The 27840-nt window shown below is 42.1% G+C and overlaps 1 protein-coding gene across 1 annotated transcript; it reads right to left on the reverse strand.

Moving 5' to 3' along the window:
- On the reverse strand, positions 1–27580 carry kcnk2a (potassium channel, subfamily K, member 2a). The gene is made up of 7 exons (XM_066698527.1): positions 27484–27580; positions 24907–25217; positions 19076–19193; positions 12099–12259; positions 9753–9939; positions 8124–8263; positions 1–4654 (listed from the first exon to the last, which is right to left on the reverse strand). Exons 2-7 carry the CDS (start codon positions 25093–25095, stop codon positions 4289–4291), a joined length of 1161 nt encoding a protein of 386 aa, XP_066554624.1. The 5' UTR covers positions 25096–25217; positions 27484–27580; the 3' UTR covers positions 1–4288.
- Positions 27581–27840: the final 260 nt, after the last annotated feature.

The following is a 27840-nucleotide window of genomic DNA, read 5'->3' on the forward strand; positions in this document are numbered from 1 at the left end:
GAAAATGAAGACTGTATTCATCAGAGATGCCAGCGGACTGTCAATGGTCTGTCCCTTTTCATTGAGCAGGGCGCAGTTTTCATCTTTTTCTGTCCTTATGCTGAAAACAAGCATGAACATTAAAACAAATCTGAAAAACAGATACTTCGAGCTGAGAGAATATAACCTGCTGATGGTTAAATTTGCAATTAATCTAAAATGCAGACCAAGTAGTCAACTAGACTTATTTATTCTGATGAACAGGTCTATTAGACCTATTGTCTTCAATGGTTTTGTGTCCCCATAAACCTCTCCTATTACATTACTCTTGTATCTATTTTGCAGGTTTACCTTTAGTATAGGACTTTTGCTCTTTTAACATAGTTTTACTGTGGTTTGTTTATTATGATACACCATGGGTTAGTCATTGTCCAGTGTATTGAAGTGCAAGGCATGTTGGACTTATAGGAAGCCACTGTAACAATAGGGTAAAACCATAATAAAAGTACAGAATTCCTACTGTGAATTAAGCATGCATAAGCGATATGCTGCTACAAAGTTATTCTTCTGTTATGAAGGGCAAGAGCATGCTTGTCACCTTTTCTGATATTTCCCTCTGTCTCTCACTGTCAGTTAAATTGGGGAGATGCATTCCTGACACTGAGGAAAATCCTTTGCTTTGTCTGCCGTGGACCCAAAGCTTTGTTCGGCAGAGACTCATTTCTTTCTCCCAATGGATTGTATCAGTGTCCAGCTGCATGATTGCCGTCTTCCTGTGGTTAAGCTGGGCGAAGACATTGTTATAGAACGCGGATTTAAAATTAGCTGTGTGCTTACAGACTGTGCCTGGTGTTTGGTTTGGGGCAGTAGGCGTGCTTATATAATTTCTTCATGCTTGGTGTGCAGTGTTCAGATTTTCCGGCAGTGACGACAAGATTGATTCTGTACTTCAAACTCTGTCGGAAACGGAGCAGAAAAAAGATGAGGAGAGGGTTGTTTTCCCACAGGTCTGTTGGTCCACAGCACAGAATAATCTACAGTCACAGCCAGAGACATCCATAGCAACTCTCACAGTGTCTCATAATGTTCATTAGCTTGTGCAATATGACTGCAGTACATCCTGTCATTTTTTTTTTTTTTTAAGTCCCTTTTTTCAACACAAATTATTGGAAACATCTGGTAAATAAGAGTGTTATAATGCTCCCTCAAAGGCAGTCTTTGGAAAAAACAACAAACAAACGAGTCAAAACTGAAAAACTAAAACCAATAGACATGAAAGGTGGTTTGCTATGCATTAATATAAGGCTTTGCAAAATGTATATTGCATCATCTTGATTTTTCTCTGGATCTCAAATGACAACATAAAGGAATAATTCCATGCTTCTGCAGCAGGGCCTTCCCCCTGTGCTGGAGAGCTGCAGTGTCTTCCCATTTGTCTTTTATTAGGCTACTCAGTTGATAGTTATTGGGCTTAATGAGTCACAATGACAGTGTGTTAGTGATTGATGGTTCAGAGAGATTTGTACAACTTGCAGGACTGTGACTCTGCAGGAATGGGGGTGGCCTCCATGGCTCTAGACTGCAGCCTTACTATACATGTGTATAAAGTGTGTCTGTCTCCATGGCTAAATAAAACTCCTGTCTGCCCATACATTGGTTTTAACAAGGCTTGACTCAAAACATATTCCTTAAGACTTGTGCCTCTGATAGCATGCGTGTTTAAACAAACTGTGTGTGTGTGTAATATAATTTTAAATAGATAAGTTGCATGTAAGACAGGTGTGATAATACAAAAATGATAAAATCATGTGAGGTTTAGAATTATTTTTCATATACAATGCATTTACATAAGCCGTATGTGTAAATATATCCATCAAAGTCTGAAGGATAATTGTATTTCAGTAGCGCACATTAAAAAACAGACACACCATCCCAGGGGGTGGGATGAGCCTCAATAACATACACACAAAAACAAAATAGCAGCTGTGCATTCAGCAAATAAACTATTCTCAACTATTCTCGGCCTGGTCAGACATCCAAATTTGGCCTTCATAAGGTAATCCTCTTCAGGAATCTCCCCCTGCGAAGATGATGACTGTTAGAAGTTGTCTCAAGCCCACAGCAGTATAACTGCTGCCAACACTTACGGCAGAATCAGTGTTTCTGTTGGGTTCTTCTGTCTCTGTTTCAAAGCAAGTTTTGCAGTTTAATAATGTAAACTCTAAAAAGTGCTGTTATTTTCAAGATTTGTCTTTTACAATATTTGCGAAAGACATTTAACTGCATCTTATAAAGAAAACGGAAGGTTATTTTGAAACAATGCAATTGCAAGTGAAGTTGTTTACTGGCTTCTGCTGCTGACAGTGAAAGGTAACATTCCTGTGTTGCTGTTGATTTCCTGGAAAGGCTCGATGCCAAAATGTAATTCAATTTTCGAAGTTTCAAATTTGACTAGGGAATTTGTTTTTTGGATCAATACATGTCTTTTAAATTACAATACACTTCTACAAAATAATGGAAAAAATAAAAACAAAACAAGGCAAAAAAAAACTGCTGCTTTATTGCTGCTGCGCTAAACATGGCGGGATGCAGGCATTATCACACTGTCAAGACCTGGAGTAGAAGGGTCCTAGGTCAACAGCAGTGTCCAGGACGACACTGTATTTGAAACGCAGCACACTTCAGATGGTGACCTAAGATGGCAGCTAAATAAAATGGCAGAGCACAATAAATAAAAATAAACTATACTTTTTAATCAGCATCACTGTACCTGGGGCAAATCCAAGTGATGCTACATATTGGAATTTAATTCTTGTCAGTCTTTATTTGATCTAGCGTCCTTCATTAAAGAATCGCCACAGATTTTTTTTTTGTTTTTATAAAGTTTCCTCAATTGAAAAAATAATTTATGGTAGTAGAAAATATATCGTCATACACATATGAAAATAGATATGGAGGTGATTAGAAAGACTGTTAGTGACACCACACTATCTTATGGGTGACGCCAAGAATCAAGGACAGCAGTACAAGGGAATTTTCCTTATTCCTTACAGGTTTTGTTGTAAACAGGCAAGAAATCCACTGCCGATGTTATGAAACCAAGTGTTAAACCATCTACAACCGCTTCTTTCATATCTGGCCTCGAGGTTCAGTGTTTGTTTTTCATTCTACCTGAGCACTTAATTAGTGAATTGATCTAATCATTCACTTAACTGAAGCACTTTAACCCCTTTGCCACCCAGGGTCTAATGCAGCTGATGTTCTACGGGGAGCTGTGTGACACCGAACACGCATGATGGGTCGAATGGCCTCCTCTCGTTTGTAAACTTTATGTTCTTATGTGTGTGCACGACCTGCTGCACAGGAGAGCCAGACTGGGAGAACTCTAGTGGACAGAGATGGAAATTAATGATTGTGACTCTTTCCAACTTTCTTCGGTTACTTTTTCTTTCAAGGGGAAACAAACAAAAAAACATGGTGTGAACGTGGCCTGCTGGTGAATGCTTTATGAACATGCCCCCTTTGTGCCAGGGCAGCGGGAGGCGTTGAGAGATGTCGTCTGCGTTCCGTTGCCAAAGGAGCTGCCATCGCTACCTGAGGGGGTGGCTTTTTCACCCCCTTGTGTTGGTTTCCTCAACCTGCAGTCAGGTGGGGTGCTGGGTCGTTTTCTTTAATACAATCATTTAGAAAAAAATAACATAAAAATGCGTAATAGAAACAGATTTTTACGGTATCCATTCAAACATGCATTAGGTAGGAAGAAACATGTCTTCTGGTTTGTAAGGCACTGTTATTATTCCTTAGGTAAAAAGCTTCCACTCTGGCAAGAGATAGCCGCTACAGTGAGAGCCAGGAGATTCCTGTTGTACTGCAGAGATGCATTCGTCGGCTGGTACAAGGCATAAAGTGATCCTTTAGCAATTCGAAATTCACTAGTTAGTAAAAATCTAATCATGATAATTGTAATAGCAAGGCCTGTATGACTCAACCTAAATGAAAGCAACCAACACGTTTAATTTAGTGGTTGTTCATTGTAAGTATCAGTGATTTCACACACGTTCTGTGAGGAATTACTTTAGTTTGTTCCCATCCGTTTGTTTTATTTCTCTGTTCTTGTCTTGATTATCGTTGCTTTATGGAATCTGAGCAGGGAAATGTGGTTCAAAAAGGTACTATTGTTTCACTGCACTCTTCTGCTTGGCGCTCATGGGCCGGCGGGCAGTCAGTCAGTTGGTTAGTCTGTCAGTTGGTCAGCTGCTGCACCGTTGTTCTTGTCTGTGCTGGATTGTGAGAGGATGCCAGGAATCCTTCACTTGAAGTGCTCGATAATGGCAATCTCCCCCATGTTGCCGCCGCCGCCACCACCTCCGCCTGCGCAGTCTGGACTCAGGCCATTCAGGTAGAGGCTGCCGTTCTTGGTGAGGGTGGGCAGCCCGTCTCTGTCCCGCTCCCGTTCCCGCTCCCGCTCGTCGGTGAAATTGACGGAGAGTGTTCTCTTGCCTGGGGTGAGCTCCTGGTTGGGGTTGAGGCCCAGCTCTGCGGAAAGCTTCCTCTTGATGGAGGCGGCACGCTGGAACTTGTCGTAGATCTCCACGCTCAGGCGGCGCCGTGTCTCCTTGAACTCCGCCGACACGTTGGCCGTCCACTCTGCTGCGTGCGCCCGGAACTCCCCCACCTGGACAAACAGACAGACGGATGTTTAGATGTACGCATATAAACCAATGCATGCAGACGCAACATAGGCAAACACAGACTCATGCAAACAAATGCACAGATGGATGAAAATGCACACAAACACACACACAGACAGAGACAGGGAGTGGAAGAACTTCAGAGTCTGGACCGCACAGCAAAAAATTCTACAACCATCCCCTGCCCAGTCGCAGTCCTAAGCCTGTGTGACCCCATTTAAGGTGGCAACAATAACACAAATAATGGTGGGAAAGCTGCTTGACTGAGTGCTCTTCAGATTTCACCTGAGCTCACACTTATTTGAACTAATTATTCACTTAACTGAATCTGTTGAAATTATTTTCTGGGTCTAATTCAGGAGATTTACAAAGCGCTATGAAACCTGCTTGAAGAACAGTGGTTTATTTCTCTTTATTTTGTCATACTCTTTCAGAACGAACTGACCCAACTGGAGACCGGATTAGAGATAATGGGAGGTGAATGAGGGAAGCAAACCAGTGATCTGCAGAACAATTGTATCTGAGCTCAGCAGCAATGGGCAGGCTGGTGTCACTTCAACAGATCTGAAATACTTGCGGAGATGAAAAAAGAAAAGCATTGTCTATCTTTCAGTAATGTGATTAAAAGATGTGTTCTCAGAAGAAAGTTGCTTTAATGCTTTTTGGTGTACTGCATGTATTTTTATCTGACAACTGTACTGTACTAATAGCAGACACTGAAAAATAAGGTAGGCCTGCACAGCCACATCGCCAGTGCATTTATATGGACTTTCTTAATATGATGTAAGACTTACAAAGTGCGTTGTAATGCATTTGATTATCAGCCTTCTAACTCTGTTTATGGGTCTTCCAGTATCCCCTTTCTCTTGTCTGCCTTATATGTTAGGGCCAAAGTGCTGCATTCTTCAGGGAGTCTGCATTCTCAACCCTGGGAGTTGGGTTTGTGACTAATCAGAATGAGATTCAGGCTTATTCTTTGTGACTCTTCTTTCAATGTGGTTTATAAGGAATCCGTCAGCTCCAGTGAGCATGTGTTTTGTTGGATGGTGGGTTTGCAACATTTAACATATCCCGGGGAAGTTTAAATTATGAATGGAAAGGAGCAGAGTGTACAGTATCTGGGTCATGCATCATTTTTGTCACCCACACTAAAGAAAAAAAAAACATTTGTTTTCTGACTTGTGGCATTGGTAAAATATAGTTTTATTGGCATTGGCTAATAAGCAAAGCTTATTAGGAGCTTCAATTGGAATGGAGTATTTCCCTCCATGGAGGAGATTTTAGGTCCACCATTATTCTGATTTACAGATATTGAATCCCGTATTCAGGGTTAACATTTTTCTTTCTCTAATAATAATCAAGCTGCTGTAAGGGAGGTGTGTGGGATGACACTGAGGAAGCTCATGAATAAATCTGCAGAAGCAATAATGGCAGCCACATAATTCAGCCAGAGCTTATGTGCCAGCTCTCAGTGTTCGGACGGCTTATTAAGCTATATTCCTTCAGTCTCCTAATTGTTGTTTCAGTACCCATCATTGGTAATGGGCCTTGCTTACATACCAAACATTTTTTTAAATTCTAAAATGTCTACATTAAAAAAACAACCACAAAACAAAAAAAAAACACCAGTTAATGAGGAATATATATATATTTTTTTCTCTCAGGAGCAAAACTATTCATAAGCAAGATCATGCTGATAGTTTGAAGCACTACTTTTAGTTTAACTCTACATTCACAGTAACATAAGATAAAAGCACATTTGCATTGCTGTTAAGGAAGTAAATATTCCCTTTTCAGCCAAACAGGCCTTGTTTTTAATGAAATTCCAATTTGTGAGTATATAGAGCTTCTCAAAGCTCTGTTGCATGACCAGGTGTAAGTGAATTGGTTTGTTTCTACAACCTGATGCATTGCCTGATGTATAATACTTTTGGGTGAATAAAGAGACATACAAAAATGCGTGTGTGTACGTGCACGTATGTGCATGTGCGCGAGTGAAATAGCAGGAGACAACAACAGGCCAAGCTTGCTTTATGGGCACTGCATTACGTATCCCCCTGGATCCTGTGAAAGTAGTTTTGCATGTCAAGTCCTGCTGCCAGCCAGTGAGGCGTGTGACGATTCAGTTGCATTCTGCTTCTCTGTGCCTCGGTAACAACACACACACTCAGGTGAACTCCTCACTGTGAGGGGTCTGTGCAGATGCACAAAGCCTCTCGTCTTTATCTGTGTCTGAGGGAGGGGGTCCAGAATGTCTTATTGGTTCTCACTCTTATCCACAGATTAGTAAACTAAGTGTTTTTCAGAGCCATTTTTCACACCTTATGCATGAATAGCTCTCCTCTCGGCTGTGCGGGTTTCAAAATAAATGTAGTGTACTGCAGCGAGTGGACAGATTCCCTTGACTTCAAAGCGGTTTGAAATGTTAGAACTGAAGATCGATGGTAGTAAATTGGGTCACACATGCAGAAGCATCAGTCTTCAATGACCTAAGTATTACCAGTGGGAGAAGTAGGAATGGTCTGTATGTGTGTATGTATGCATATATGCATGCATGCATATATTTGTTTCACCCCCTGGAGTCATTTCTTGGAGATACGTGCAACCAAAACTCCACTTGATGTGAAGGGAGTCCATTCTGGGCCAAAACAGATAAAATAATAAATCCCCAAACTTCCTTAAGTATTGCGCTTAATGAGCTGCCGCGTTAAAAAGTCCTGTCTCATCAGTAGTGGGGATTCATTCTGCATTTGAAATAAAAAATACTGCATCTGGAAAGCCTGGAAAACTGTTAAATCAGATTAATTATCGATAGTCTGATTCTCCTGAATACTATAATAATCAGCACTTGCCACTGGTTCAGTGTAGTAGAGGCTGGGCTCCTCTCTGCGGTTTACATCATTACAGCCAGAGAGCTGCAGAAGTAACTAGTACCAATACAGGCGAAGACGAGAATGGATGAATGGTCATTTGGGTTGCTTTTGCATGTTTGGAATACTTTAGCCACATTTAGTTCACGTAATTCCATTGCACAAGTTTGGGTTAGGGTTTAAGTCCCAAGAAAACTGCGGTCAGGGTTGTGTTTCTCCTGGGCTAGCATAGATGTGCGTAGATGCAGGTTGGGCATGGCTTCAGATTTTGGTATTGGCTATGGCTGGGGTTCTGGATAATCATTGGGTAGGTGTCTTATTGTTATAATACAGCATAGTATGAGGTGAAATCAGATTGCAAACTTTATAAAATAGGCCAATTAGGCTAATTATTCTCCCAGTATTGACTGATTTGGTTGTTTGTAAATGCAACTGAAGCAAACATACGATCATAGCTATTGATATGTTTTTTATGCTACTGCAAAAAACAAACACAAATCTCCTACTAAACACTTCATAGAGAAACTACAGGCTGTGTGGAACATGTATTTTCCTGCTGGCTGTTCTGGACATCCATACATACCTCCTCTTTAGTTTTTTTGGATATGACCCGGAGCCAGTCCCCAATCATGCTCAGAACAGCAGCAAAGTAGGCAAGGCCCACCAGGATCCAGAACCACACCACAGGTTTATAGTAGTCCAGGTACTCGATTTCTGACCCACCTGCAGAACACGGAACACAGAGTCAATCTGCTGCATCCCTTACAGTGAGAGCTTGGAGAGAGATTTTATAACTACAGTACGTCTGTAGGTGTATTTATATATTTATTGTAATGGTCTCCGATGTTGTTAAAGAATGTAATTTTGTTCTTGATGTGACAATGTGCTCAGTAAATCCAACCAATCCCCCCGCCCCCCCACCAAAAAAAAAACAACCACCTATATTTAAATAACATAAATGAGCAAAAGTCAGCTCCAGGCATTGATTTATCAAAACATGTTGTACCTTAGGCCTCTAATCTCCATTTTGGATAATTCATATTCTGCTAGATGGTTCTGATGGCAGAGCTGCTGGTTAACTAGTACAACTTTCAGGCAGATACCAAATGGAAGACCTCAGATTTCTGTTTGATCTTGTACCACAGGGGCTGCCTCTGTGTTCTTCTTATTTTACAAACCATGGCTTTATCCAGACTTTGCTGCTGAAACCTGTCAACTGCCTGCCTGCTTCTCACTCCTGATCTCTGTCTTTAGCTCATGTTTGACCTGTTGCTCTGGTAGGAGGTAGTTTACTCATTTTGCCCCTGCTAACCTAAAGCCCTGGCTTGGGGGAGAGTCTCTCTCCCGCCCCCCCCTTTTTGTTTTTTTACAAAACACCTGTCAGATTCTTTTAAAGGCTCAAGAGTTTGCTTGTGGTGCTGTTTTTTAAATTTGGTTGATGAATCACGTGTTGCTGATTTTCAGAACAAATGCCTTGGGACAAAGCTGTGTGACAGCCCAGTGAAGCCGAAAATGTTGTTTGATAAATTAGCAGACCTGCTTCAATGCTTTTTAGAAAGCAAACAATTTTTTTAAAACTCATGGCAAACATTAAAGTTTTTGTAAAACATCTAAATATGTGGCTGTACAGTACACAGGTTGTACAGTATTACATTTCTATTAGTTTATCCACTCAAGATTAAGGGCCCATTAGCGGGGAGATTCATTTGGATTTAAACCACCCTTTCTCAGGTCTAGCTCCTCTGCTTTGCTTCATAAAAGGCTCACGAGTTCTCCAGCGAGACCGTGGGAGTTCCTTGTCCATTTTTGCCATCATATTTCCTTGGGCCTCTAATCTCCTGAGAACCTTTGCTATTAAAACAGCACTAGAGAGTAATATTTGCACTTCCTCTTATGTCGCACTGCCAGAGTGCCATTAGCTATGTCTCAGAGGAAGAATACATTTAGAAGGAGGCAACAGTCACATCTGAAAGAAATAAACAAATCACATGAGATCTGTAATTTATTAACACCCCCTGTATTTCATCTCTATTTCTCTCCTCAAATACCACTTGCTTGGGTTGAACTTCACTTTTAGTTGCCAGATAAACCAGTAAACTAAATCAGCTATTTCTTTAGAAATTCATTTATTTTTATATGTACAAGTGCATTTAGTTATAGTTTAGTTTAGTTTTGCAATTGGGACGCCTGTGCCTTAAAGCAATCTTCTAACCTGCTACGAAGTCGCCAAATCCAATGGTGGTCAAGGTAATGACGACGAAGTAGATGGACTCCAGTGCGCTCCAGCCCTCTATGTGTTTGAAAATTATGGCGGGGATGGTGACGAACAGCAGGCAGCCGAAGAGGATGAACAGGACAGTGGAGGTGACGCGGATTTTGGTTTGGCTCACATTCCATTTCTGCAATAAAAAGAAAGGGTCAGGTCAAGTCATGCAGCTGTGTGGTCACTTTCGTTCCCTTCACTTGGGTGAAGTTTCTGTCCATTTCAGTTACTTGCTGTTTAAGGAGCATACTTGCAGACAGTCTCCAGGTACTTTTAAGGTTGTACATTCATCACCTGTTCAATAAGAAGGCGAGAGCTCCCAATCACAACACCTTCCATTTACCATCCAGTCAACTCCATCACATTCAACATGCATCAACCCCCCCACCCCCAGAGGGTGCAGAGGGTTATGCACAGAGTTTGATGGAATTTAATTGCTTGACGATGTGATTTAGAGATCTTGCTGGAGCACAAGGTAAGAACAAACAAAAGTACAATGCTAAAAAAAATTAAGGGAACACGTAATCATCACAGTATAACACCAAGTCAATTGAACTTCAGGGATATCAATCTGTCCAGTTAGGAAGCCTAAGCGATTGTGAATCAATGTCACTTGTTTTGATGAAAATGAAAGTGATAACAGGTGCACTGGAGAGGCAACAGCAAGACACCCCCAAAAAGGAATGGCTTTGCAGGTGGTGGCCACAGACAATTGCTCTCTCTTTATCCTTCCTGACTGATTCTTCTCTAGTTTTGCATTTTGCTCGTGTCCTTGTCACTACTGGTAGCATGAGGTGGTACCTGCAGCCCATTCAGGTTGCACAGGCAGTCCAGCTCCTCCAGGATGGCACATCCATACGTGCCGTCGCAAGAAGGTTTGCTGTGTCTCCCAGTAGAGTCTCAAGAGCATGGAGGAGATACCAAGAGACTCAGGTTCACACTGAGCACATGTGACAGACGTGAAAGAGTCTGGAGATGCCGTGGTGAATGTTATGCTGCCTGCAACATCATCCAGCATGACCAGTTTGGCGGTGGGTCAGTGATGGTCTGGGGAGGCATATCCCTGGAGGGTCGCACAGACCTCCACGTGCTAGCCAACGGTACCCTGACTGCTGTTAGGTACCGGGATGAAATCCTCAGACCCATCGTCAGACCTTACGCTGGTGCAGTGGGCCCTGGGTTCCTCTTGGTGCAGGACAATGCCCGGCCTCATATGGACAGAGAGTGTAGGCAGTTCCTGGATGACGAAGGCATTGATGCCAATGACTGGCCCTCACGTTCCCAGACATGAATCCAATTGAGAACCTTTGGGACATTATGTATCGGTGCATCCGACGCCACCAAGAAGCACCACAGACTGTCCAGGAGCTCACTGATGCCCTGATCCAGGTCTGGGAGGAGATCCCCCAGGACACCATCCGCAGTCTCATCAGGTGCATGCCCAGACGTTGTCAGGAGTGCGTACAGGCATGTGGGAACCATACACACTGCTGAGTCACATTATGAGTTGCCGTGATGAAATTAACTCAAGTTACAACAGCCTGTGATTTAAATTGTTTACTTTGATTTTCGGTATGTTTGAATCCAGCCCTCAATCAGTTGGTGATTTTGGTTTCCATTGACCGTTGTTGCAACGTTTTGTTCTCAACGAATTACACAATGTACAGTAAAGATTTTGATCTTTAATATATTTCATTCTTCGAGATCCGATTTGTGATTCAAGTGTTCCCTTAATTTTTTTGAGCAGTGTATTTGCAGATGCATTTGAACCTGAGTCTGGCACTGGGTGGAGTTGAGAGAAAGGACTGTGTCACTCTGGGGTCTGCTGTTACAGCTGAGTGGGTCATTCTGATTGGCTTAGTGATCACAGGCAGGATTAAAAACGACAACATCTGGTCGGATTCCTCCCCTCACCTGTGGGAACTGTTTGTAGGCTTGGAAGTGTGACTAATGAGGAGGTTTTCTTCAGAGGGAAGAGCATATTTACACATAAAATATCAAAATGTGGGAGATTTGTTTCCCAGTGCTACTAATGTAGGACTGTCAGCTGAAGAAAATTAGTGTGATTTCAACTGGGTTGACTGCTAATGCCTAATCATGGGAGGAAAAAGTTTTTGTATTTTATTTTCCTTTTTTGGGGGGGGGGGCATTGGACTATTGGGGGTTCATACAAAACTGAAACATTAGCACTGCTTGACTTCAAAAGGAAATTGAAAATGCACATACACAGAATTTGCAGTCGGGAGAGTGATTGTTTAAAATTACAAAACAAACTAACGTAAACTCTATACTCACAACGAACATCTTTTCCACTTTGGCAATGCCCTTCCCGAAGATGGTCCCCAGCTGGTCTCCAACCCCAGCGAGCAGGAAGCCAAAGAGGGGGATGCCCAGCAGAGCATAGATGATGCAGAATATCCTGCCACCCTCCGTGTGTGGGGAGATGTTCCCAAAGCCTGCAAAACAGAAGAGCACAGCCTGAGCTGAGCACAACTGGCAGTCTGAACTGAGCAGCTGCTGAAGTAGGCTTGTCCATATTAAACTTGCACCACAACAAGCATGCGGGCATTGGTTTTTTTCATGTCGTGTTGGAGTGTGACACAGCCAATAGGTTTTCCTTCTTAATCTAATTACCTGTAGTATGTTTATAACCTGTACGTTGACTGCAGTTTGGGTGGCTGGGGGGTAGGGATGGGGGGGGGTGATGGGAGGTTTGCAAAGGTTTCAGTTTTTAGAAGGGATAATGACAGTTGTTGTGCCAATCATCCAGACAGGCATGACCACAATATCCCCTGGTTACCCTGATTTCCCTGCACATCTTTGCAGTGAGTTTAATAAACCTCTCTAGTTTTCTTGGTCTGGTTAGACTGCCATAGCCTGGACTCTCCGCTCAGCAGGCCCTCAGCCTGAACCCTTTATCACATTAGCAGTTCTCCTGCTGTCCTGGGATCTGTGCAGCCAAAGATCTATTTTCTTATCTGCTGATTAAAGACATGTCTAGCTCTGACTTTTCAGCTGCGATTTCTTAGAATCTCATAGCTGGCGATGTCCGAAAGCAAACAAGAAAAAAATATGTTGAAATATCTTTTTTGTAAATAATGTCATCTGTGCCAGAAGATCATTAATTAATAATGAACCTTTTGCAACTGAAAAGATTTTCTGTAACAGGGGTTCCGCAATGATCCCTGCCATTCTGCACAGGGTGTGTAACTGCTCCTCAGTTACCACACTATCCTGTACACTGTGATTCTTCTCGGAGGGATTGTGAGCTTCCAGAGGCCCGAGGTTTTCCAGAGGCTTGAGGTTTTCCAGAGGCTTGAGGTTTTCCATCCAGGCAGCAGCAGCCCCAGTTCATAGAAAGCTTTAATCCCCCAGGACTGATTATCCATAGAAAGCTACACAGGAGGCTTTTTGCTCTTCTAAAAAACATCTAGTGGTAACTCAGCTCCCTTTCCCAGAGACCTTACATGATGTTATCCACCATCCCACTCACACACCAGTGCAGCACCAGCACTGCTGTGCAGAGGGCCCAGTGTCTTCAACAGGGTCTTTCCTCTCCTTGCCCTCATTTAAAAAACTGCTTTGGGTTTAATAATATGTTTGGTTCCCAAAATATCTAGAGAGGCAGTGAGAGGGAGATGTTAGTGCTTCTCTTGGGTTGTCACAGAAAGCCTATTACCTTTCTTACGCATGGCAGTCCCAAAAGATATTTCACAAGCATCTGCATAGTTATAAAGTACTCCAAACTGAGTGTCAGAATGTGGAAATAATACACAGGATGATATGTTGCATCTTCCTAGAGCAGACCTGGGCAAAATACGGTTGAATGTTTGGTTGAATCTGCTGCAATACTGTGCCCTGACAAGAAAGCGCTTTTTGAAAAACTTTCGCTGTCAAGGTGTACTGTGACGCAATGTGTTGAAGAAATCTCTGAGAACAACAGTTGAAAGGTAGGGTAAACAATTTTTCTAATTTTTCTCTGGCCCTTGACAGAGCCCAGCTGTTGATTTTCATACGAGGCATTATTACAGATTTTACTTTGACTGAAGAACTTGCGTCATTGTAGTCAATGAGAAACACAACTACAGGCAAGGATTTATTCGACGAAGTTAATGAGTGTGTCTCAAAACTTGGATTGAGTTGGCAGAAAGTGGCTGGTGTGACCACTGATGGGTGTCCAAACTTGACAGGCAAAAATGTTGGGTTATTAAAAAGGATACAAGACCAAGTGACAGAAACTAACCCAGAGCAGAAAATACATTTTCTGCATTGCATTATTCTCCAGGAGGTTCTCAAATGCAAATGTGTTCTGAAACTTAGCCATGTTGTGGAGACAGTTACACAACTAGTGAATTTATTCGAGCAAGAGCAAGCAGTTTGACGCAGTGCTTGCGGAACAATTCAAATCTGCACCACTCCTGAGGTTTTATGCATCTTTCAATGAACAGAACTGTCAAAAGATCAGGGTCCACGATCAAAAGATGCTTGTACTGTTTGCTTCAAGCTACATATGCTAACAGACATTTTCGGTGATGAAATTCAATAAATCAAAGAACAGATCCTCCATTAGTGACGCCACCTTGCAGCAATGCTCAGAAACATCAGAAATGACACCTGACTTCACCTCCCTTGTTAATGTCCAATAGAGACTCTGTTCTTCATATTGAATGAGTAAAAGTTTTAAGTTAGATCTATTTTACACTTTCTAACATAAGTATCAGTATAAATATGTTAAATAAACAAATAAATCATGACAAAACAAATATGTGGCCCACGATGCCATACTGACATTCATAGAGTGGCCCACTTATGAAAATTATTGCCCACCACTGTCCTAGAGGATAGGAGGATATTGAAAGTGTGGTAAAATGTCTAACTTATTTAATACAATACAAATGACAGACACTCAAGTTAATCTACTGCTATTTTTACTTATTTTAAGTATAATTGTTAGCAGTGATGCAACAGCTCAGGAACTCAGCAGTTCTGAAACAATGAGCATTAATTATATTTAGACCTAATTACCATTCCTGGAAACATTCAGATTTTACTGACCCTGAGACCATTCTTGTCATTACAAGTTTCCAAAAAGCATGTGTGAGAGTATTCAGAAATGTGCTTAATGAGCTGAATTTTCATCATCCTGCTCTCTCGTAACTTACCTGTGGAGCTGCTAAATCTTGCCGGTAATGAAATGCACATTCTGGAAGGCATGTCTTGCAGTGCGATTAAAGACTTCATTGTTTTATGAACAGGCTATTACAAAGTCATTGAGGGAGGACTTTCTTTTCAAAAATATTTAAAATAGTATAATCTATCCCTTTCTTTTCTTTATGCAAGTTTACCTTGGTACTATAGTTTTACAATTGGGTTATACTGGAGTCCTGTGGGTTGACCATGCCTTTGCTGTGCTTCACTAGACTGGACCCTGAGCAGACCACGGGGTCATGCAGTAAACATACCTCAGAAACATTATTTGTGCTATAGCATATAAATCAAACTGAATGAAAGCAAGTTCAACTCACAGGAAACTGCAATGCTCAGAACGAACAAGTTCATATTTTCTTAGCTCTGAATTTACAGCATACTTATTTTGTGGTCTGTAATGTAAGGTTTAACAAAATAAAAATAAAAAAGGTCTCCTGAAACCATGTGCACAGTGTGCCTGTGCCTCCCTGACTATGTTCCATATTTGAAAATTAGTTTTGGAGTCCAAATAGTTTCCACTCTAAAGTGATTTAAAGGAACAATCCAGAGTGCTCTTCGATGAGAAGCTCATGGTTCTGCCATGAAGTTCCAAAATCGAAGAAATGGAAATGCTGGAGAATACCCTTGACAAAAGGGCACAACACCTATGCAACCTCCACTGGATTTCCACATTCGCCCGAGAGCTGCACTGCTATAGACACACAGGGAAGCTCACATCTGACGTACACATGGGGAATGGACTTGCGTGGGCAGATATGTCGACTGGGCAGATGAGCAAGGATCCTATGAATAATCCTGGACTCTCCTCACTTCAATGCACTGCACTGCTCTAGGGGAGCATCCAGTGTGTCCTCTAGTGGCTGCCGATGTGCTTCTGCCCAATTAGCCAGATTCCCGCAGTGAGACCCATTAATCTCAATGAGTCCTGACTACCCTACAGCCCAATTAAATCAAAAAAACCTTTAAAGGTGTATAATAAAAACGATTATCTGCAAAAAATAAAATCCACAGAACTACTAATTAATGGAGCACTCTCAGTTATGTTATGTGGATTAAGCCTGTTTTGGTACAGGAGTTCAAGGTGGAATCCCAAGGGTGAGTGCACTTACACAGACCATATTTCTTCCAGGTTTTGTGCAAAACATAGGAATCTTACTGAAACCTACACTACAGAGCTCCCAGAGGGGGGCTTCACGGGTCTTCCACTACATTTTGCTGAAGTCTTGTGCGGCCTGATTTTTCCTCTGGACACACTATGGACTAATTGCCTCTTGTAATGCATTCAGAATGGAGGAGCTTCTCAGGAACAGGGAAGTCAAGCCTGTGGTGGTACACAGTTTGAACTTGGGGATGTAACTGCTGCCTCAGGCTCCCATCCACTCTGTCACTGCATTATGGTGAGGAGAGGGGAGAAAAGAAAAGGAGAGAGGAGACCCATCCGCCGTCCATGCTCCACAGCCCCCAAGGCTCTCTCTCAGAACAGGAGCTCTGCAAAGAGGTCATGCAACGTGTACCAGCATTGTGGATGGATGCTGCTTCCTCAGCCTTTTTTCCCATTGCATCACTATTTCTGTGGCTCATTACTGGCTGCTGTGTTAGCAATCACTACCGACACACACAGCATCACTCTTCATTTCAGAACCAGATGGTGTGTGTCACTGGTGCTAACCTTGTTAGGCTTGCCTGCATATAACGGATATAGGTGCAGAGGAGAGCTTCTCCTATTTGGTAACCGCAGAAGACTAATGGATAGTACAGAGATATTTTGAATGATTGCAGATTGAGATTTTGGGGAGAGATAAGAGAGAGAGAGCAGTGCTAGCTACAGAATATATAACAACCTGCTGCAGAGTCACACGGTCAGTTTCATTTCAGTCCATCGCATACAGCACATGGACAAACACAGAAAGACCGTGGAAAGTTGGCACGGTCTGCTTTGGAGGAAAGGTGTAGTGGCACTGTAAACTCCACCTGACAAAACCCAGCATGTCAGACTCCTCTTTAGTAGTCTGGGAACCAGCAAAGAAATGGCACCAGAACACTGTAATAATAACAACAAGGTATCTTGTGAGGCTTTAAAAAAAAAAAAAAAAAAACGACCCCTGCTTGCAAAAATGAAAACTTTGAGGGATTTCTCCTTCTTGAATATTTACGGAAACCAACTCTCAGACAGGCATGAAGAATGAACCTCCTGATCCTGCTCTGTGTAAAGAGGCAGCTCAGTCAATACCCCTTAATTGTGGCAGACTGCCTCTGCACACTGAAGGACGTGCGAGCGCTTTGTGTAACAGGAGCACAACGGAGAATTAAAAGGCTCTTTCACAGCCCAGGAGTCCCATGCCACATAATGGCAAGCAGTGAAGGAGCCAACTAAGCCAAATAGGTACAGTTATATACAGTGCATCAGGAAAGTATTCACAGCGCTTCACTTTTTCCACATTTTGTTATGTTACAGCCTTATTCCAAAATGGATTAAATTCATTATTTTCCTCAAAATTCTACAAACAATACCCCATAATGACAACGTGAAAGAAGTTTGTTTGAAATCTTTGCAAATGTATTAAAAATAAAAAGCACATGTACATAAGTATTCACAGCCTTTGCTCAATACTTTGTTGAAGCACCTTTGGCACCAATTACAGCCTCAAGTCTTTTTGACTATGATGCTACAAGCTTGGCACACCTATTTTTGGGCAGTTTCTCCCATTCTTCTTTGCAGCTCCATCAGGTTGGATGGGGAGCGTCGGTGCAGCCATTTTCAGATCTCTCCAGAGATGTTCAATCGGGTTCAAGTCTGGGCTCTGGCTGGGCCACTCAAGGACATTCACAGAGTTGTCCTGTAGCCACTCCTTTGTTATCTTGGCTGCGTGCTTAGGGTCGTTGTCCTGTTGGAAGATGAACCTTTGCCCCAGTCTGAGGTCCAGAGCGCTCTGGAGCAGGTTTTCATCAAGGATGTCTCTGTAAATTGCTGCATTCATCTTTCCCTCCATCCTGACTAGTCTCCCAGTTCCTGGTGCTGAAAAACATCCCCACAGCATGAGGCTGCCACCGCCATGCTTCACTGTAGGGATGGTATTGGCCAGGTGATGAGCGGTGCCTGGTTTCCTCCAGACATGACGCTTGCCATTCAGCCCAAAGAGTTCAATCTTTGTACAGAAATTTTTCTGTACCCTTCCCCAGATCAATCCTGTCTCAGAGGTCTACAGATAATTTCTTGGACTTCATGGCTTGTTTGTGCTCTGATAAGGTGGGACCTTATATAGACAGGTGTGTGCCTTTCCAAATCATGTCCAATCAACTGAATTTACCACAGGTGGACTCCAATCAAGTTGTAGAAACATCTCAAGGATGATCAGTGGAAACAGGATGCACCTGAGCTCAATTTTGAGTGTCATGGCAAAGGCTGTGAATACTTATGTACATGTGCTTTTTTGTTTTTTATTTTTAATACATTTGCAAAGATTTCAAACAAACTTCTTTCACGTTTTCATTATGGGGTATTGTTTGTAGAATTTTGAGGAAAATAATGAATTTAATCCATTTTGGAATAAGGCTGTAACATAACAAAATGTGGAAAAAGTGAAGCGCTGTGAATACTTTCCTGATGCACAGTATAGTGGTGTATATGCAGCTACAGGAAATACAACGACAGTGCATTGCTATTAAATAACCATTAACTGGCTGGGATATGCATGACATTTATGAACATATTTCCTAATACCTTGTGTAGAGAACACCGCCATATACAATACTAAAACAGCGCATAGTTTGGTGTGACAAAACTACTGCACTTGTAATCCATGTTCTTGTGATCTGAAGTTGAACTTCAGATCATATTTATCGACAGCTCTTTTAGGGAACAGGTGGGCTATTTTTGTTATTGACAAAAGGATGTTTTTTTTGGCTTATCTACATCTGTAAATAAACTGGCTTCTCTCTAACTTTGGGCATCCCACTGCAATCACTCCTGTCCGCTGACAGAGCACAGGGGAGTGTCGGTGTGGACGGTGAGAAGGAGTGCAGTGCTCTTCCCATGCAGCCAAGGCCAGCTGCTTCCCTCTCACCTATGGTGGTTATGACTGTGCCAGCAAAGAAGAAGGAGCTGCTCAGGTCCCACAGGCTGGTCTGGTTGGAGGAGTTTCCAGAGGGGTTCACCCCGGCCCTTATCGCAGACACCACTTGCTGTGGGAACAAACGGAGAGAGAGTGTATCTTAAGTCACCTTTGATTAGAGCATCCAATAAATATAATACATGTTCAATTAACTGAATAATGCAAAAGAACACGATCACTCCTCTCCATCAGTTTGCATTTAGAACATTTGAAACCACAGTTAAAACCATGTGACAAAGCATTTGTACATTACACATTGCTTCATAGTCTGCAAAGGAATTCCTGTTTGTATGAGACATCTCACAGACCACTCACGTGTTACACCTGTGAAGAATCTGCCTGCCTTTCTGTGGCCTGTGTGGCCTTCTCTGCTTATTTGTAAGGGAAACCTTGAGTAGGAAATAGATGAGGTGTTTTTTCTCTTTGCTGCTCAGGCATTCATCCGAATTACTGTCTGTGGAGGCACAGAAAGGTGTTGTGTAATTGACTGTTTGAGCATTTTTATACAGTCGCCTCACAGACCCTGCAGATTACATCTTTCTTTTAACCAGCCGGAACCTGTGTTTAATCCTGTTTACACTGCAGCTAGCCCAGTACTGGAGCTGCTTTCATGTGTCTGTCACCTTTGCCTTAATTAACACACACGACGATACTCTGCTTTATAACCTGTCGAATGTTTTCACATCACCAAAAAAATAAAAAGCTTACTGAAAAAACATTGACTGTGTTAATCTAAAACAATCCCTCAGTGCAGATCATGCATCTCATTAAACACAATTTGATAGAAATCAATTAACCTATTCTAACATGCATTTGTATTAACTACTGTTAGATTGCTGGGTTTGAACTTGACAAGGGAAACACTTAGCACATGCACTTTCAATTCAGATGTATGGCAGCCAACACACAAGGCACAGCTTCTCTCACATCCTAGTAAGACTAAGGAGTCTGTAGCATGAATTACATTCCAGTACTCCATCTCTCCTCTTCCTGTGATCTCTGCTCCTGCTGATCTGTGTAATTAAAGACCTGTTGCCTACTGATACCATTTCAGCATTTTACTAGTTAAATATTTCTCTCTCTCTCTCTCTCTCTCTCTCTCTCTCTCTCACACACACACACACACACACACACACACAAGCTGGATAATATGAATAACTTAACTTAAAATACTGCTTTATGCAAGTATTTATTACCCAGTTCACAAAATATATAACCACCTGAGATACTGTACTGGCTTTGGCCACAACCTTTAATTAGGCACAAGACTGGAATACTGCCTCTTAGGGGCATCTGATTGGCTGATAGCCTGGATGATCCCACATGTGGCTACAATCCTCACTCTCATTGTGTGGTCGCTCAGCCAATCAGATGCCTAGGGGCACGCCAATGGAATGTTGTAATGTCTGACATTTTGCAGTCTCTGTAAAAACAGGGAATCAAAGACAGAGACACCTGAGGCAGATAAATAAATACATAAATTATAAAATGATCTGAATGTCTGTTTGAAGCCAAGAGACTGATTCAAAGGGGAAAGTTGCATTCATATTCATTGATGTAGTCAGCTTGTGTTCAGAGGAGCAGTACAGGTATTACAGTGTGCTGCCACAGGACGCTGGCCACCGCACTATTCACATCGATTCTCATTATCGCGTCATTAGTCTGTCAGCGCTGACGGCCCCTGTGATCTCCTCCCCCCTCCCTCTGATGCCGTCCTGAGTCACAGTCTAATTGCAGGTGTTCTGGAGAGGACTCTTAACACAGACTGACACAGCGTGACACGTGCAGCAGCTGACATTGCCGTGGTGATCGGAGGGAGATCTTCATCAGTCCCCCTTGTTCCACTCCTGCACGCCTCACCACTGTACAGTGGCAGACCTGCCTGTGAGGTGTAGCAGCATCAAGGGGGAAAAAATAAGAGAGAGTTTGAAATACAACTGTACCCTGCTGTTCTGGGCAAAATGTGAAATGCAGCAGATTTGGCCAACATCCGGCCTGACCTGAGGTGACATGCTTTTGCCAATACTTCTAAGGCCAGCATTCACATCCTATCCAACCAGGTCACACCTCCTGCTCACACTCTGCAGCTCCTTGCCAGTGTTGCTCAGCCCCACTCCTTGAGGGATGCAGCTGGCCTGGTTCTCATCCCCCTCATGCTCTTAATTACTTAATTGAAGTAAATTATTTGTATTACAGAATACATATATATATATATATATATATATATATATATATATATATATAGCTGTATATAAACCTGGCAAGAATGCGCAATGAGCACGACTCTCAGGCCACGCGCAGCGCTCTTCCCATGAGGTGGATTTGTTTTCATCTGTTCCTTCTCTGTGCTTCTGGATCTTCTATTGCCAATGAAAAAGGAGATAGAACCCATCAATTTGATATAACGATGTAAGAATTACATTAACTGCCCAAAACTTAATTCATCTGCAATGACAGAAAAGCAGTTGAGTTCAAATTACAGCAGCCTACTTCAGGCTCTGGTTGCCAGACAGATTTATACCTTCTACACTAAAGCATGAATGCAAATTGACTTGTTCCTCCTGTTAGTGAATAATTAGTCCTTTGCGTTCGGCTGCATTTTAAATTCTCTTTGTGCGAGGCTAAGTAAAGGTTACATGGCAAAGAATTTTCAATAAATAATAATTACATTCCCTTTAATTGTAACTGTTGGCTGAATGTGTATCTGCAATATCAGCTCCTGATGGCTCCACAGTTTGCGAGATGACTTTGGTCTGTGTAAGGAAAAGTCCTGAGCCTACATTGAGCTGGATACAAGTGCAGCACCACCGAGAAGCAGACTGCTGCTGTGATGTTCAGAGCTTTTCGTGTGAGTGTGTTATGTTCCTTGAGAAATGGACCCAAGAAGTAAAACGATACATAAAATCGAGTTGGAAATGAATGAATGAATTGTTTGATTAATGGTTTAATCTTTGAATAGTCCTATACTAACAACAGAACCAACCTCCCTGGAGGATCTGTAATGGTGACTCCCATCCTAGCCAGCATTCATGGCACACTGGTAGATGCCAGGTCCTGCACTGTACATTATACAGGATGGAAATAAACATCCTGTTGTACTGTGTTAGTTTGATGCATTTCAGATTTTAGAAGGCAGCAAACAGCACTGATTTAAAATGAATACATCTCGTATTTTAATTCCACTTGTCTGTCGGAAGATGTGGAAAATGTACTAAAAGCAGAGAACAGTATGCGGTATATCCAGCCCCTGGTGCTGCTTAGATGCAACCACTTGCAGAGTTTAAAACCTGGACTGGCTCGTACTGCTCTGTGAGAGAGTCTGAATCCCACCCTCACACTGCCGGGGTTCCCATGCGTGTTACAATCATTGCAGTGAAAATGGCTGGCGTGATTTACACAAAGGAATTTAAATCAAACTAATTAACAGCTACACGCCTCCAAAGTCTTAAATGCAGCAATGAATCTCAGAGGGACAAACCTCTGCAGAACTACCCTGGCAGGTGGCCATGATGCAATCAGAAGGCGTTACGAATCTGAATTAATTTGTTTGCAAGTTCTTCCAATTTGTAACAGCCACTCAACTTTCCCCCACCCACCCCAATTTGTTTCTTTTCCATTTATTTTCCTAGATGCTCACTTAACACTGCATGCTTTTGCACTTCACTCTTCTCTTGTGTGAACCCTCAGTTACTCTTTTTGTTGTGGATAATATGCCCTTAAATGGTTAGGGTCCAGTAAACATATGTGGAGTCTGTCGCAGCTGCTCTAGTTTCAGCTTAACTCTGAGGATTTGAAGACCTTCCTCTACCTCACTTTGTGTGGGGATTTACACAACTCCTCCATTAGAGGATTCTAACTAATGGCTACTTTGATGTAAACCACTTTGACTCTTTTCTGGAGGATGCGCTCCTCCCAGATTGATACAATGCTTTGTGGACAGCATTGGTGAGGTCATGCAATGCAATATACATTTTTTTTCCTGTGTCAAAATCTCAGCTCAACACTGATTGAAACATCTGTGGAGGAAAACAATAAATTAGCTACCCACTCTTGTGAACTGAGACTCCTTATTAGTGCCATTAGCCTTTATTGATCACAGTGTGGTGTTACCACATGCACCACTGGATGGCCATTGGCAGATTGCTGCTTGCTGACCAATGCTATGCATTCTTGAAAGGTACACAGAATACAGCAGGACAGTGCAAAAGATTTTACCTTCCCTTCTGCTGCCGTTAACATCAGGGGTGATGGGTGTTCGCTGGCAGGGTTGCCTAGCTCTTGATTCTCAAATTATTATTATGATTCAGGTGCTATAGACCATGTCATATTCCCCCAACTTTTTTCAATTATGAAAAAGCTCTGTTTAGCCAAATTATCTCACTTTAGGGTAATTAATTAAGTAACTGAGAGCTTTAGCCTGAAAAGAAACCAGCTGGAGCTCGGGGATGAGGGATTACCTGAACACACTGGGTTAGTTAGGGTTAGGGTTAGGGTTGTTAGTTAAGGGAAAATGCAGCTGTATTGAATATTAAAGTTATAAAAAAAAAAAAAAAATGCAACTGAGACCTCAAAGATACTCACGGCAAATGCACCACTAATTAAGTTAGTGCTGTGTATGAAGTTCAGTTATCAAATGTTGGACAGGACCTAAATAGAAACTCCCAACAAGACCACAGAACATAATTATTTTCTCTGAGACGGAGGGAAGCCTGATTAAAATGATGTATTGGATCTGATAAGGTATCCTCTTGTGTCCAACAACAGGCTCCTATAACACACTGTAATGTATCCTGTAACCTCCTGTAGTATAGGCTGGACTGCAGGACAGTGTTAACAGCACTACATAAAGCATAGATGTGTACTGCACATCTGATGTGTACTGCGTGATTCAACTTGCAGGGTGTTTCATATAGCTGAGTATTGGAGAGTGCTGGTCCATCTTCCAGCAGGCTTCTATAGAGCGCTTATGGAAGGGAAAATTAGCACTTTTCGGTCCTTGACAGCTTCCTGTAATTTTGTATTATTAAGTGTTCTGCTTTTCTCCTTATATAGCTTATCATACTTATTAAAAAATGCTGTGTAAAGGGCAAAGCAATCTTCACAGTACTCACAGAGCACAGGTAAGTGAATTCAGCAGAAGTCTGGTAAGACTGAGTAGTTGATTTGAAAGATTTTAAATCGAATTTGCATTTTCTCCCAAATCAGGACAGTTTGGAGCCACCTATAATATCAGAGGGCCTGACCCGTATTTCTCCTGACGATTTTGTCCTAACACACTTTTTAAAATCCCTATTTATGATACTACTTTGCAGTATTTAAAGATGAAATGCTTATCCATTAACACACAGCTGCAACAGAAATACAATTATAAACTGCTTTTAATTCCCATAATAATGCAGGTCTGCAGCTTTTTCTTACTCCTGTCTGACATAGTAAAGTGAAAATGACAGCAGAAAAACAAATAATAAAATAACAAGAACAATTGCACAGTAACTAGACTGCACCCTTAATAACACTTAAGAAAATGTACAGCCGTATAAGAGGGAATCTGCCAGGATTTAAGTGCACAACGATACATAAATCTAATCTAATCGCTGTCTCCGGCCCAGTGTCCGATCTGTTAATTTGCTTTTCATACATTGGTGAGCTCTGTGCTTGTTCTGCCACAGCTGGCAGATTACAAATGACACAGAGCCTGCCTGCCTGGGAACCTGTATGGTGTGGTGGGGCAGAGCAATGGAGAGTCAGGGAGACTGTCCATGAGAAAGCAGGGAGTTTGTTACCTTAACGAGCTCCTCAAGCTCGGAGGAGTTGACGCAGGAGTGACGGGACAGGAACTCCAGCTTCTCGGCCAGGATGGTGATCTTCTGGTTGCTTTCGTGGGGCTGCTCCAGGGCCTTGAACACCGTGGCACCGATGATCAGGTACAGGACCACCAGCAGGAAGATGGCGGAGACAGTTTTCCACTTCATGACCGTGGCCACGGTGTCGCAGTCGTCTCCCGAGTTTAAAACAATGGGCTTGGTAGAAAAGGACAGACGAGGTTTGGAGTTCTGTGTGGCTGATTTTGGATCCAGGAGATCAGGTGCTGCCACTAGAAAGAGGAACAGGAAAAATAAGAAAAAACAAATCAGTCACTAAAGACGCTTATCTGCAGAGGCCAAATACTGGGCTGGAATGACTAAACTCTCTGTCTCTCTTTCTGTCTCTCTCATTCTCTAAAATTAATATTACCAAGATATTTAGCAGATGCCTTTACCCAAGGCAGCTTACATGCTTTAACAATCAATGTACAGAGTTCCACATATACACGTCATTGCCAGAGTCCCAACATGTATGTATCCACATGTCACAGTGAAGGGATCGGAGGTGTGAGACAAGATCAGAATAGTCTGCAGGTGTTAATCTAAACAGGTGTGTCTTTGGAAGGTGTCAAAGGGTGGTGAGACACTGTATGCTTCTGCTGCTCAGAGGCACACCCCTCACATCTGTTTTGCCACTGTAAAGTTTCAGAAAAGCTGCAGAACAATTTGCTCATGAGAAAAGCTTTGACAAATCCCTTACGGTGTTCAGGGGATAGAACTCATTTAAATATGTTTATAAACTACATACCTTAAATAAATTAATGTTTATTCAGTAGTCAAGACTAAAACAAATGCATACTTCACCATTTTGGTTTTAGACTAATTGACTGTCTGCTTTAAGTGGTATTTATGAAATCTCACTGGAGCAAACTGCTTATATTACACAGCAAGAATTAACTTGTGTTTGGGATATTTTAAATGCATGTTAGTAATTTATCAACACACTGTTCCTATTTCTATTTATATTACAGAAAAATAAATACATATGGAGGAAACTACATTAAATTGACTATGAACACGACTGTGTTTTAAGTACCCAACTACTATTTAAACATTATATAGAGAATATGCTGCCAACATCGGAAAGCTCCGAGCTGTAGATGTGAGCAGACCTCAAGATGCATTAACAGTGCCCACGGGGGATGGGGGGTGCACTGCCTCCAACTGGGTACCCTGCAGCACTTTAAATATTATATCTGAACTTATTCTTGCTTACATTGCTTTCATTAATTACAATCTTTTCAGTTGTGTGTTATTGTCTGTTTTGACTTGGTTGCAAGTAGCCCTTCCTTAACTAATGTCATATTCAATAATAGGGGCAAAGCCCTGTCCAGTACACTCACTGTAGGCTGCTGAGGTGGAGGGCTGATAGTGTCTATTCACAAAGTCAAAACCAGCACACACACTGAGGTTACTTTTTTAAGATGACATGTGAAATGTTTTTGTCCCCTAAAACATTTTAACAGACTGACAGTAACCAGCAGTTTCTACTGATGGTTAAACTGCAACAGAACAAACAATTGCAAATGCCTTTATTTTAAAATGACTCCATAATTCCTATACAGTGCCTTTGTCCGTTCCTACACACTAGTGCCGAGTATCAATGCATGCTTGTGCTGCAGCATGATTTCTGACTGGATGGAGATGTTCATGCACCCCTATTTACTAACCTACACACTACCCAGATTGTAACTTACATACTCTGCTGCTAATAATTATACAAACTACCCAGATTGTATCCCATATACACAACTAATAGCCTATATGCTATCCATAGTGCAACTGTAGTGGTCCTCAGCCCACTACTCATTACGCGTTTGATTACACAAGGGATTTATCGCTATGCTACAGACTATCAGATTGTAACTGGCATACACTACTTTTACGGCTACTAGCATACCTACTGAGGATCCTTTAAACTCGTTAATTTTACTGTTATTAGGACGACAAACAAACAAACAAAAAGTAAATCTGTGTCACAACAACAATCTTACCATCACCTGAATTGGTTGCTTATGAGGAAAGCACTTTTCCACATGAAATAAATAGTGCTGTATTGATCCAAACATTCTATGGACAACAATTTGTTCAATGTTCCCCGAGTGGGAAATAAAATGAAATGCTAAGAGAGTGATCAATACACTGTGACGTGTCTACTGGCCTGTGAAAAGGGAGGCAGCTCAAACAGCAACTTCACCTCTTGACTTTTCCATTTCCTCTTCCTTTATTATGATAGTGTTCATGTCTCTGTACACCAGACAAAACTGTTTCCACTTACCACCATTTGTGAACCTTAAATTGCTTTCCCAGCTAACAATGCCAGCCATTACCTAAGAAACTGTAGCCACTGCTATGCATATTAAGTCCTAAAATAATTTACCAAACCCCAAGATGGTCAGTGCAGATCAGCTCCTAAGCATGGCCTGACTGTAGAGGTCGGCACTTATCTTAGGAACTGTGAAGCTCACAACGCTGAAGTAAAGGAAAACCACAGACCATAATCTGTTCCTGGCAACAGTACTGGCACAGCCCTGAAACGAGCCACCCTGTATCCTCGAAGTATCACTGGCAATGTATGGCAGTTTTCTGACAGGTTGCTGGTCAATACATTGTAACACAGAAGAGCTCGTCGACCCACATGCTGTCCCGACGCCCTGTGCAATGATTCTCCACTGAAGCTCTTTGCAGCGCCTGCTTGCATCTCTGCGCTATGAGTGGCAACGAGCACAGATCGCACACCTACCGTTAAAGCCTTTCCACAAAGACCAAGATTGATTCTGCACCCACCTTATCTTAGCACTATTTAAACTAACTACGGTGTCAATCAAGAAGGATCATTAATAATATTATCCT

Source organism: Amia ocellicauda, chromosome 1 (genome assembly GCF_036373705.1).
Source record: "Amia ocellicauda isolate fAmiCal2 chromosome 1, fAmiCal2.hap1, whole genome shotgun sequence".
Classification (NCBI taxonomy): domain Eukaryota; kingdom Metazoa; phylum Chordata; class Actinopteri; order Amiiformes; family Amiidae; genus Amia; species Amia ocellicauda.